This window comes from Cervus canadensis, chromosome 8 (assembly GCF_019320065.1).
Source record: "Cervus canadensis isolate Bull #8, Minnesota chromosome 8, ASM1932006v1, whole genome shotgun sequence".
Lineage (NCBI taxonomy): Eukaryota > Metazoa > Chordata > Mammalia > Artiodactyla > Cervidae > Cervus > Cervus canadensis.
In genome coordinates this window covers 87158136-87171578 of record NC_057393.1, presented here as the reverse complement: position 1 = coordinate 87171578, position 13443 = coordinate 87158136, and the positions used below count along the sequence as shown (strand labels likewise).

Sequence of the window (13443 nt, the reverse complement as noted above, 5' to 3'; positions counted from 1 at the left end):
AGCACCTTTAGCATGCTAATCATAGTTGTTTTAAATTCTCAGTCTGATAATTCCAATATCCTTGTCATATCTAGGTCTCGTTCCAGTGCTTGATATTTCTCTTCAAACTGTGTTTTGCTTTTCAGTATGCCTTGTAATTTTTTTTCTTGGTAGCCAGGCATGTAAGAGGAAAAAGGTAAATAGACCTTCAGTAATATGGTATTAATGTGTGAGGTAGGGAAACTCTACAGTCTAGTGATTAGTTCTATATTTTGGTGACCCTGCGCCTCTAGACGGTAAACTTCACAAGTGCTTCTGAGTCCCATCTCCACCTTAGGTGGGACAGAATGGAAAGAGTGGACTGGGCTGGAATTGGGTATTTCCCTTTCCCACATGTAAGGCTGGAGCCAAACTGGAGTTTGGCATTTCCCTTCCTCCAGGTCAGTTAGGCTCTGGAAAAATCCCAGTACTTTAGGCTACAGTAAAATCTTAAGGCAGGCTTGGTTAAGAACAGAATACTCTGCTATATTTCAAAATGGTTACTCTTCCCCCTCCACCTACTGAAAGCAGGAGGATTCTTCTCCAGTTATTCACTGTTGAGCTCATGGGGTGAAACTCACAAGAGTGTGGGACTTCCCTACTGACTGGATTCACTTGGGGTTATTAACTCTCAGACTTGTCTACACTGAGCCTTCAGCAATTTGTCAACTACAGTTCGGGTTTTCCTCCTCTTGGTACTGGTTCCCACAGAAGTTTCTGTTCCTGGGCTCCTGTTGCAGTAAGTTTTAGTTCTCTGTATTTACCTGTCTATCTCTCCAGTTTTGGAGGCAGGAATTTATCAAAACTTACATTTATCAAAATTTGTGCTCAGTTGTGTCTAACTGTCTGTGACTCCATGAACTGTAGCCTGCCAAGCTCCTCTGTCCATGGAACTTTCCAGGCAAAAATACTGGAGCTGGTTGCCATTTCCTTCTCCAGGGGATCTTCCTGATCCAGGGATCAAACCTGCATCTCCTGAGTCTCCTGCATTGGCAGGCAGATTCTTTACCACTGTGCCACCTGGAAAACTCTTTATCAAAACTTATCAAATTATGTATATTAAAAATATGTGTTCTGCAGCACACAAATTATATCTCAATGAACCAGACTTTCAAAAAATCAATGAAAAATAAATGTATAAACAAGCAAAGACTGGAACATAACAGAACAAAATATTAAGGGTCCTGCAGAGAAAAGCTTGTGACCCCCAAATTTTATAGGCAGTCATTTTACCAAAGAGCAGTAGAAAGAGGTTTTCAGAAAATACCTTAGTAATTTTCCTGAATGGAATACCTGGGTCCTGTGACAGAATAAAGGAATTATATTTCAAAAGCAAGAACCCAGAAACACTAATTATATAATTGTTCTATGTGACAAATATATATGTGATGACAAACAAATCCACCAAAAGTATAAATGTGTTGACAAACAGATCCACGAAAAGCTGTATGCTACCCTTATGTATTGGAAAAAGGAGCCTTCTCCTCTGCCTTTTTTTAAATGCAAAAGAAGATAATCATATGAAAAGGATGGAAGGAGTGAGAAGGGAATTATGCCATTGATTACCCCAGAGAAATTCAACTGTGATGCATTGGAAGATGACATTACTGAATTCCTCTCTTCCACAAAGAGGAATAAACAGTTACATTGCTGCCACTGATATTGATGAGTTTAATACGATTTTAAATTAAAATCTTTTCAAAAGTCAGTTAACAAATTCCATATACTCTCTATTTAAAGCCCTTTGGAACATATATCATTTACTCTTTTGCATTTAATTTTTATTTTATCAAAGACATACTTGTGGTGTAACACATTAAAGGCAGAGTGTCCATAAAGTCAAGAAATAAGTATACTATCAGTCAATTACTTTTTTACTGATTGAAAATGGCCCTGAACGTGTTTTGTTTCAGACTTCATGGACCCTCTGCAGTTCTGCATGTAGGGATGAACAGTAGTGGTCTTCTGCCCATATCACCCATCTCTTTGCTCTAATTCCTGCTGCCTGAAGGCAGTGACTTTCAGCTGTTTCTCCTTCACCTATTTTCCTCCATATTTCCAAATAACACGCTTTTGTTATTTCTTGACTTTTTTCAACTTCAGATATTATTTGCTGACTTTCTAATATGGAAGACAAGATTAAGACCTCTGCAAAGTCAGACAGGCATACACACATACACACATACACACACACACACACACACACACACACACACTTCATCTCCCCCTATTCTGCTATTATAGTTGCAACTGTTATTCAGACTGTCATAAATACAACATATTATTCACAGCTGAGCCATGCACTGACCACACATTTCTTTTCTGATACCACTTGTTCTTTTCCAAAAGTTAATGCTTATCTTGTTCTGTTTTGTTTTGTTTTATCATCCTAGGTTTCCTTTGCTGCCAGCCTGGGTTTTACCTTTCTCCATCTGAATAAATCTATGGTCCATCTGTTTTCTGGATTCTAACATTTTTTGCTATCACATCCATTCTTGTTCTCTGTCCATAAAGCTCTATGCAATTGTATCCTTTTCCCATCTTCTGAGTGGTATTTCAGAAGGAAGCACCAGTAAGCAAGTAGGAGCCTGTTTCCCATGTTAAGCCAGAGCCCCTCCCAGTGTCAGTACCTCACTGGGCCAGGCAGACACCTGCAAGCGTGGGGGGCTCAGAGCAGGTGGGCTTTGTGGTCAGTAGCAAACCAGGTATCTTAATGCATCTTCTAGACCACTGAGACCTCAGCCTCCAGGCCCTGTTACTCCTGATGCGTTCAGATCCTGTTCCTCTTGTAGTTGGAGGAGATGCTTGTTTACTCCCCACACAGCTAATTCACTGGACGTGAGAAGACGGCCCGTGGCCTCGCACCTACCTTCACGGCACTGAAGCAGAACACGTGCAACACAGCCGCGGCGGACGCACTCCGGGCCACGCTGTAAACGGCTGACAGCATCCCCGAAACGGCTGGAACACAAACAGCAAGGGTTCCCTTCTGGACTGGCAGGTCTCACGGTCAACACATACGGTAAGAAAGTGAAGTTTGTAACTTTCAAATGCAGAATGCCTGCCAAAGGGGCAAAGCCTCAATCCACAGGGCAGCCAAAAAGCACTGGGTGACGCTTAGCACAAGAAAGACACCGACCTTTAACTAAAAACTCAGGAAGACCACAGTTAGAAAGAACTTTTGATAACTTTTAGAAGACTGTGAACCAGTCATTGTGGAGGTGGGGAGACCTTCTTGCTTATAGTTGGAAGCTCCTGGCCCAGGAAAGATCAGAGATGTGATTTCAATAGAAGAAAGGAGAGAGAGAGGGACAAATATGGAAATGGAAATTAGACACAGATAGGGATAGATAAATAGATAAATCTATCCACAAATAGATGATGGATGAATAGATAGATAGATGAGAGACAGACAGACGAAAGACAGATAATAGAAGGATGAATAGATGAATAGATGTACAGATAGATGGGTAGATGAATGATAGCTAGATAGATGAATAGATAGATACATAGATATTAATAGATGAATAGATGATAGACAGATGAGAGATAGATAATAGATGGATACATACATAGATATATAGAGATGGATGAATAGATAGCTAGATAGATTAATAGATAGATAAATGAACGGATAGACAGATAGATAAACAGAACAAGCCAGCACTCCTGTGGGTGTAGGTGTGTGTGTACGTGTATGTGCATGTATACAAGGAGGAGGTAGCTATAACAGATCACCCACTATGCTCTAATGCTTTATGTACATGACTTCATGAAATCCTCACAGCAACCCCATGAGATCAGTATGTTAGTTTCCAATTAGAGAAGAGTAAGCTTTAAAGGTAAGAAATCTGGGTAAAGTCTCCAAGTAAGCATTAGATGAAGCTTTACCCACCTTGGTCAGAAAGTAAGGGACACACCAAATGAAAGGGCGTAGGTCACCTGTCTGTACAGGCCCGCACACAACACACACTCACCATGTCACACCCACATGCTCCCAGACTAACTCATTCAGGCACGTGCTCAAATGCACATGCTCACACGCTAACCTCCACTCACTCACGTTCACACACATTCACACATACAGCTTTTCCAAAGAAGAATTAGAGGGTCCCTAAACCAAGTCCAGGCTTCGCTGGTGGCTCGATGGTAAAGAATCTGCCTGTAATGCAGAAGACCCGGGTTCAATCCCTAGGTCCAGAACCACTCCAATATTCTTGTCTGGAGAATCCCATGGACAGAGGAGCCTAGTGGGCCATACTCCATGGAGTTGCAAGGAGTTGGACACAACGGAGCGACTCACAGTTTCAGTTTTAAACCAAATCCAAAGCTCATAGAATTCTACACTTCCTTGTTTTCTGCTTGTGTCAAGGCAGGTGGGCCACTTTCAATTTGGCCAGATGAATCTAGAAGGGCCCACAATCAACCTGACCAACCCAAGCTGAAGTCCTTTAAGGCTGAGGACAAAGAAAACCTAACTGTCCAGGTTTCATTCCATGCCTGAGGCTATTTAGCCCTTATCTGAACTTGAGACTTTTTTACAGAAAGAACAGAATGTAAAAGACTTACCAGAACCTCCAAAAAACAGCATGTCAATTTGCTCCAAAAGATAAATGCAGAAAGTGTTGATCTGTGGGAAGAGTCCAAGGAGGGAGATTGCGGGGAAGCAATAGAGAAATACTGAAAGCAAGCAGAAAAAATTGACAGTGAGCACGCAGAAACAGGGGCCCAGGCTCCACCGCACCCCCACCTCCCCCGCACCTTTCGGCCCAGTCCACCCCGCCCTGGTCCTGGAGACACCATGGCCTCCTCTCCCCCAGCCACTGACGGAGGCTGAGGTTGAACTAAACACAGGCCTTGGAAGTAACAGGAGGGGCTGCTGAAGGAGAGGCCAGCAGGCTGGCCCAGGACACCTGGGGATGGTAGGTAGAGAGTAGACCGGCCTTTAGTTTGCAAGGACAGACCTGAACTTGGGGGAGATGAGACAGGCGAAAGAGGACCAGGAAAATGACTGGAACGTGCAAAACCCAAGGCCAGTCATTAGGGGCTCTCTTCCTGCAAGGCTACTGGCTTTGTCCATTCAAGGGCTTGAGCTGTGGTGTCTTCGCTGTTCTCACTGCAAACTCAGAGCTCAGTCAGAACCCAGAGAGGAGCAAGGGAAGGTGGCAGTTGACAAAGAAACCCCATCACCGTGATGCTATGACACTGAAGGGCCTGCTTCTCAGGTGCAGCAGGTCACCTGGGAGGTGAGGGGGGCCCTGCCCGAGAAGAGGAAGACTGCTGGCCCCCAGACCATCACAGCGCAATTGGATGAAACATACACGTTACAGGCTTCCCTGGAGGCTCAGATGGTACAGAATCTGCCCACAGTGCAGGAGACCCGGGTTCGATCCCTGGGTCAGGAAGACTCCCTGGAGAAGGGGATGGTAACGCACTCCAGTATTCTTGCCTGGAGAATTCCATGGACAGAGGAGCCGAGTGGGCTACAGTCCATGGGGTTGCAAAGAGTCAGCAACTAACACCTTCTATACATTGTAATTCAAAGTCTCACAGAGATCATTTGTTCAGGGAAATAACATACAGTCAAGCTGCATTTTACAGCAATTTACCCATCGTTCTCTCTTTCTCAATCCTATTTCAGTTAGGTTTCATAAAAACACAGAAACTCCTATTAGTGGTGGTACAGTATATCTGTCTACCTTTCTATCTAAGTTTACTGGGTGGAAAGTCTATGAAGTTTAATACTGGTAAACCTTAATAAAACTAGGGAAATTTGATTTGAAATCTAAGATGCCTAAACATGGAACTATGTCCAAGCCCCATACATAAACCACAGTGAACAGTGCATGTAGGAAGGATGAGGACTGTGTTTCAGCTATTCCTGAAGAACTGGAAATGTAAACTTTCCACAGTGAAATCGTAGGGATGAGAGTGTTTGTGTGTCCCATTATCTGGAAAATAGTGGGTTAACCCCACTATACTAATATGGAATAAACCCCACTACAACAATACCAAACAACTGTTCTCACATTGGGAGGAGGTAAAATTTTATGCAGCAAACGTGGCCATGACAAACGAGCCTTTGCTTGGGATTGGAGCCATATTTTGACATACATGGTGATTTTGTTGTAATGTTTTCTGTCACAAGATTTAAACTACATTGTGAAAATCTAGAGATCTGTGAGTAACATGCTTCTCAGTCAAAGTTGGCAATAACAAGGGGTAGGGGTAGGGATGGATTTGGAGTTTGGGGTTAGCAGATGCAAACTATTATATAGAGGATGGATAATGGCCAACAAAGGTTCATACAGTTAAAGCTGTGGTTTTTCCAGTAGTCATGCACAGGTGTGAGCGTTGGACCATGAAGAAGGTTGAGTGCCAAGGAATTGATGCTTTTGAATTGTGGTGATGGAAAAGACTCTTGAGAATCCCCTGGACAACAAGGAGATCAAACCAGTCAATCCTAAAGGAAATCAACCCTGAATATTCATTGGAAGGACTGAAGCTGAAGCTCCAATACTCTGGCCACGTTAAGTGAAGGGCCGACTCACTGGGAAAGACTGTGGTACTGGGAAAGAAGACTGAGGACAGAAGAAGGGGACAACAGAGGATGACATGGTTGGATGGCCTCACTGACACAATGGACGTGAGTCTGAGCAAACTCCAGGAGATGGTGCAGGACAGAAAGCCTGGCCTGACGCAGTCCATGGGGTCACAAAGAGTCGGACTCGACTTAGTGACTAAACAACAGCCACCCAACCAGGTCCTACTGTATAGCACAAGGAACTATATTCAATATTCTGTGATAAACCATAATAGAAAAGAATATATATATATATATATATATATATACACACACACATATATATATATATATATATAACTGAGTCACTCTCCAGTACAGCAGAAATTAACACAACATTACAAATCAGCTATACTTCAATAAATTTAAAACAAAAACAAAGTTGGCAATAAGACACAAATAGATAATCTGCTAGTCATAATCACATAAGACAGTTTCTTTTCTCAGTTTTTATATGAAAGGAAAGATAGAAGAAATAAATAGAAAGTTAATGATAGGACATATAGTTTTGAGCATCAAAATTTTAACTTATGTAATTTCAAGAAAACTGACTAGTTTTTCTTAACTTTGGGATTCAAAACCCAGCAGTGAAGATTAGACAATTCATTGCATTCTTCATGACTAGGACAGGAGCAGAGGGAAGGTGCAACGAGATTCCATTAGTTCAAAAACCATACCAAGAATGAAGAACTACAGGGAAAAAATTTTTGACTGTGAAATAATACAATAATGGCAGCCAAATACTGAACCTGTGCAGTGAAACATGGGTAAATAAGTATTTTCTACAAGAAATACATTAGGCTTGGACCCGCCTGGTGGTCCAGTGGCTGAGACTCCATGCTCACAATGCAGGGGTCTGGGGTTCCATCTCTGGTCAAGGAACTTGATCTTACATGCAAGAGTTTGCACGCCACAACTAAGACCCAGCATAGCCAGTTAAATACATAATAAATAGAATAAATATTATCAAAAGAAATACATTAGGCAATAACACCCAAACTAATAAAGTGGAAAGAAGTAGAACACGATGAAGGATGGCAGGAGGAAAATAAATGGTACAAGACGCCAGAAGTTTTAACCAAAGATGCTCTGGCCACACCTGTGGAGCAGGAGCAGAAGGACACAGCAGAGGAAGCAGAGCAGACGATGGGGAGCCCAGGATTTAAGTTATCCCCAGGCGGAAGTAGAGAAGGAAGTCTCTCGCCTTTAAAGCCAGAGTGGAACAGGTGAATGAAAACACAGCCCAAACCTCGTGGCATTAGTAGGACGACTGGAAAATTCCACCTGAAGTTGCTGAAATGAATTTATCTTTTTTCCCAAAAGTGAAAAATAAACAAATCGCTGTGTTTGTTGGCAATTTTCCCTGTGAACAAAGAGTTTTTTCTTAGTGTACTGCTGGGAGGGTCTGTAATTTTCTCTCACAGCCTGCCTTCTCCTCATGTTCCCTAATAATTACCATAAATGCAGAAACTTCTGGTACAGTTCCATTTCTTTTCAAGCACAGGGTATAAATAAGAATATTGGAACTTGCTCCTTTCTTATGTTAAATGTGAATAATAATATTCATTACTATATTTGCAGGTTGGGGTGGGGGGAGGTGAGCAAAATTAAAATAACACAGAAATAAAACCAAGGAGAAGACCCTGATGCTGGGAAAGATTGAGGGCAGGAGGGAGAAGCAGGTGACAGAGGATGAGATGGCTGGATGGCATCACCGACTCAATGGACATGGGTTTGAACAAACTCTGGGAGATAGTGAAGAACAGAAAAGCCTGGCGTGCTGCAGTCCATGGAGTCACAAAGAGCTGGACGCCACTGAGCGACTGAACTTGGTATGACTGCAAACACTGTGTGTCTCCTACATGTCATATCTGTGCTTTAGCATATGGTCCTGACATGGATTACTGGGGCCAAGAGGCAAGTCTTTACACGAGACATGGAAATGTGTGCCTCAGTGTGCAGGTGAGAGTGGATCCACCTCAGTCACTGGTTACAAAACCTCCATTACCTCCAAGGGTTACATCATTGGAGCTGCTTTAGTGTAGGTAGCAGGTGATGGTCCTGAAGACTAAAACAAAATGTCAAACTCTCACATCTGGAAAGGACCCATTAAGCACATGGAACCCTTCTGTAAGTGATGCTGCCTCATCTTGCCCAAGTTCTTCCCACATTAGGGAACTCCTTGCTTGACTAGGCAACCCATGGCCCTACCGGACAGCTCTACACCAAACCACTTCCCCAGTCCTGCAGTGAGCTGTAATCCACCTACTAGACAGTGGAACTCGTTATCACAGCTACTCCAGCAGAAATAAAATCTCTCCTGTTCCAATCTGGCAGACTTTTAACCACCTGCAGCCACCCCGTGTGCCCCCAGGACCCCAGCATTTCCTCTCTAGGCTGGACATCCCCATTCCCTGGCCCCACGTGAAGGCCCCGTGTAGCCCACGTGGCCACACTTCTCAGAGCACACGTTGGCGTTGTTACTGCTCTTCTTGAAATACAGTACTAGGGACTGCAGACCTCTTGGCTTTCTCATCCAAAAGATGATTACAAAGCCAGTCAAACTCATAGGCTTTTGTTGAAGCTACCCAAATGCAAAGTAATAAAAATTTCAGCCCAGAGGTCAGCAGAGGAAATGAGCACTAGAAAGGTCTTTCACCTTACTTGTGGAGGAAAAAAGAAAGACTTTCTCCTTATAATGAAAGAGGTGATATTATGAACATATATGAAAGATCATAAAGAGAAATAAATTATGTAAGAATATCACCCTGAGTGTTTCTATTTCCTGAATTCACCCCTCAGCCTACAAAAACAACTAGTCCCACCACTGACTTTGTCTTTCTTCTTGTGTCAATTTTATTCTCCAGGTTCCTTATCTCTTGGAAGGTTCTGCATCTCTCCACTGTCTAGTAGGTGGATTACAGCTCACTGCCAAGACTGGTGAAGTGGTCTAGTGTAGAGCTGTTCCTTATCACTGCACTTTCTCCTCCTTCTATAGTTCTGTTATCTGATGTTCTCTTCTCATGTCACACGTGGCAAAGAGCTTCTCTAACCTCCCCACCTGCCCAGTGGCCACTAAACTCATCTCCTACCCCTGGCTCACTTTCAACCCCTTCTGCCCTGGGAGGCAGAATAAGGCAGCAGACATTACATCTTCCTCTCTTCCTGCTCCTCTTCCTCTGCCGCCTCTCTACACTCTGGTAGGTTGGTGGTCTGAGCAGAAACCAAGAGCAGCAGTGGGGAATAGAGCTATTACCCAGAAAGCACAGCTCCAGGCACTATTTCACACACTCCAGCATCAGTCAGAAGAGGACCACTCCCTCAGCGTGATGGGCACACGAGCATCTTTGGGCCCACGATGGTAAACGTCTCACTTACTCAGTTCCCACTTTTCTCATGTCCTTTGTCTTAGATGCTCCTTGTCGAATGGGTTAAATTGCGCCCCTCCAAAAGATGTCACAGTCCGAACACCAAGGACCTGTGAATGGGGCTTTATTTGGAGATGGGGGTCTTTGCAGATTACCACATTATGATGAGATCATTAGAATGGGCTTTAATCTAATATGACTGAAATCCTTATAAACAGGGGAAATTCGGATACAAAGACAGGGACGATGAATAATGTGAAGAGATACAGGGAGAAGAGGGCCACTGACAGGCCGAGGAGACAGCCTGGAGAGTATCTTCCCCTTGGGCTTTCAGAGATGTTAGACCTCTGGCCTCCAGAACTAGTAGACACACACACTTCTGCTGTTCCGAGCCACCCATTTGTGGTACTTTCTCAGGACATCAAAACTCCCCCTTTTCTTCCTAATAACCTTTTGTTTTCCCTGAAATTTTTTCTTTCTCTTCTTGCTAACTCTGAACCTAACAATGTCAGCAGCTATAACCCACTCAGATCCCTTGGTAGCTGAGGGACAGAAGGTGACAAAGAAGAATAGATGACTCTGAACTTCTTTTCCCTCATAAAGTTGGAAACTTTGTATAAGCCTCTCTTTCTGTCTAAATTTGTCCCACGATCTTTTCCTGTTTGGTACAAACTAGTAATGCCTACCACCTTCATTCCATAGGGGTTGCCACTGTTCTAGGTTTCCACTTTTGTTGACCCTGAAGTCATTAAGTCGGCATGCTGGACTATTTATCACTACTCTCCTCACTGTTGACAAGCAGACAGAATATGTATTAAGGGGGAGTTTTAATGAGAAAACAGGGAATTCTGGTGAAAAAGATAAGAAATGCCATGTTCCCTGCCCCATCTCCACTCCCTAATGACACTGATTTGAAGATAAATAAAATTTGAATGTACATAGCTAATAGCCAATTCTAGAACCAGGGTTCCTGCTAAAAGTAAAATCTTAGACTTTGACCAATTACATTAAGGTCTCACTTTTTGAGCTTTAATAACATTTAATTTTATGTTCTGATGGTATGCTAAGTCCACTATGCCAAGACAACTGCATTTATTCAATAGCATTGGCTTTTTCATAGTAGCAAATTAAAGAAAAATAGGAATAGGGGAGATCTATTCAGAAAAAAATGATTTCTAAATGGAACATATGTCATGCTTTTCCTCTTCTAAATCTCTTTATACAAACCATCTGTAAAAGGTACTTAGAAAATTCCTACTTATTCTAAGGGCTGAGTTGAACAGTCCCCAAACGACTATAGACTTTTCCTGATTTATGAATGGGAAGTGTTCCAAAGTCCTCTGTACAGTAATTCCTTTGGTATTTAAAGCATACTCCATGCTCACCCCTCCACAAGGTGTCTCCTTAGCACCTGTATGCACTGGACACCATGCTTAGTACCAGGGATTCCCTGGGGGAATGTCCAAGCTAGTGACAGAGATGGACATGGTCAAACATCACAAATGGAGCAGATGACTACAGAATGAGTTCGATATTATGAAAAGCAGGGGCTATGCAAGGAGAGAAGATGGGACCCAACTTAGGGAAATGAGTCATCATTGCCTAGCATAGTGTGTATTGCTGTTGGGGCTGGGAGTGCGGCAGAGAAGGGACACAAAGATTAGGTGAGAAGACACGGGAACTGGGGCTTCAGGCCAGGCTGCAAACCCTCATGGCCTCTAAGACATGGAAGTCTGCCGACACTCATGCTCACTGAGATCCTCAGGCAAGAGGTCCACGAGATACACAAGACTGAGTGTGGGCACAGACAAGAAAAGGCAATGTTACGGCACAGACAGGTGTTTCTTGGACACCTTCCGAAACCCTTGTGTGCCCTCTACATCTCCTCCCATGCCCTTGACTGAAGACTCCAGAGTCCAGCACTGCTATTTATAAAAAGAAGACGACAGGAAAGGACAGTCCTCTCACGTGTGTGCAGTGGTGATGGGGCATGTCTGCCTACCCAGGCCCTGACTCCTTCACTGAAGCTGATCTCAGAAGGAAGAGGGGTGAGCTAATTTATGGGAAGGTAGAAGGGACTTAAAGCCCTTCATAGTGTGTGTGTGTGTGTGTTGTGACAGAATTTCAAATAATATAAAAAGTAAAGTGAAAAATACGAGAGTAGAAAAAAAAGCAGAGTAGAAGTAAAGATTCTTGGGCAAAAGGACACCATGTGTGTGTATGCTTAGTCGCTCAGTCGTGTCCGACTCTTTGGGGCCCCATAGACTGTAGCCTGCCAGACTCCTCTGTTCAAGGAATTTCCCAGGCAAGTATTTTGGAGTGGGTTGCCATCTTCTCCTCCAAGGGATCTTCCCGACCCAGGTACTGAATCTGAGTCTTCTGAATCATAGGCAGGCTCTTTACCACTGAACTACCTGGGAAGTGACCAAGAGGACACCAACTAGGGTTTAATCATGGGATCAGTTCCTAAGTTTCTCCCAACTTGTTTCTGTTTCCTGTTAGAATTCAGAGAGTCTCTGAAACATGGTCCCAACACTCAGCTCCTCACATGATACAGCAGGAATCGAGGTGCTGAGGGTGCAGACAAAGGTGGGTTCACGCAGTGGGCCAAGTGTGAGGGGAGTGAACAGTCTGCTACCAAAACGGTAGGAAGAGGGATGCGAGATGACAGCTGGGAAAGTGAGCCAGAAGGTGGGATGTCTCCTCCAGTTTTCACCTCTAAGAAGCACAGAGACATCATATCTGGGGTCCTCCTGAGTCCCACTGGAGAGACTCCAAGAGTTGTCACAGGATCAGAGAATGATGATGCAGGACCTATGGCTCTGACAATGTCCCCGAGGAAAACTTCCAGCTGGCAAGTAACAGATCCAGGAAGTGCAGCCTCTGGTAGCTGCCCTTTATCAACTCATCTGGTCAATGTGATCAGATAATCACACATGAATACGTGTGTAATCCTCTGGGTGTCATCACAGGAATTCTCATAGCATTGGCAGTCAAGTCTTCAGAGCTGCAGGTCCACAATGGGGCAGTCTCTTTGCATAATAAAGATAATAATAGCTAACACCTGGTCCCAGACGCTCTTCTATATGTTGAAATATACTAACACATCTAAAGTTTGCAACAACCTCTGAGGTGTGTACTATTTTTATCCTCAAACTACAGTTGAATTTTGCTCAAGGTCACACAAGTAGGAAAGAAGCAGAGCTGGAATTCAAATAGCCAGCCATCTGGCTCCAGAGCTGGGGCTCTATACCATTATAACATGAAGGTCACCTGTGTAAGTGGAGCTTTTTACATCAAACACTGCCTGGACCTTCAGGCAAGTAAAGCACACCAGTGAAAAGCTAGGTGACTAGCATATCCAGGATGCCATGTGGACTGAGAACCACGTCCATTCATGCATTTCCAGAGCATCTGTGCCATGTGGGTGAGTCTGTGACCACCACCTTGAGGACAAAAATCACTCCCCTCCTG

General features: G+C 43.6%; 1 protein-coding gene across 3 annotated transcripts in view; it reads right to left on the bottom strand.

Moving 5' to 3' along the window:
* The window catches only part of PCNX2 (pecanex 2), a 302174-nt gene that overhangs the window by 188385 nt on the left and 100346 nt on the right, over positions 1–13443 (bottom strand). For all 3 annotated transcript variants that reach the window (XM_043477085.1, XM_043477087.1, XM_043477086.1), the window contains 2 exons: positions 4588–4698; positions 2888–2979 (listed from right to left, as the gene is read on the bottom strand). In XM_043477085.1, the coding sequence (XP_043333020.1) occupies positions 2888–2979; positions 4588–4698 (203 nt within the window). The remainder of the gene's footprint in view (positions 1–2887; positions 2980–4587; positions 4699–13443) is intronic.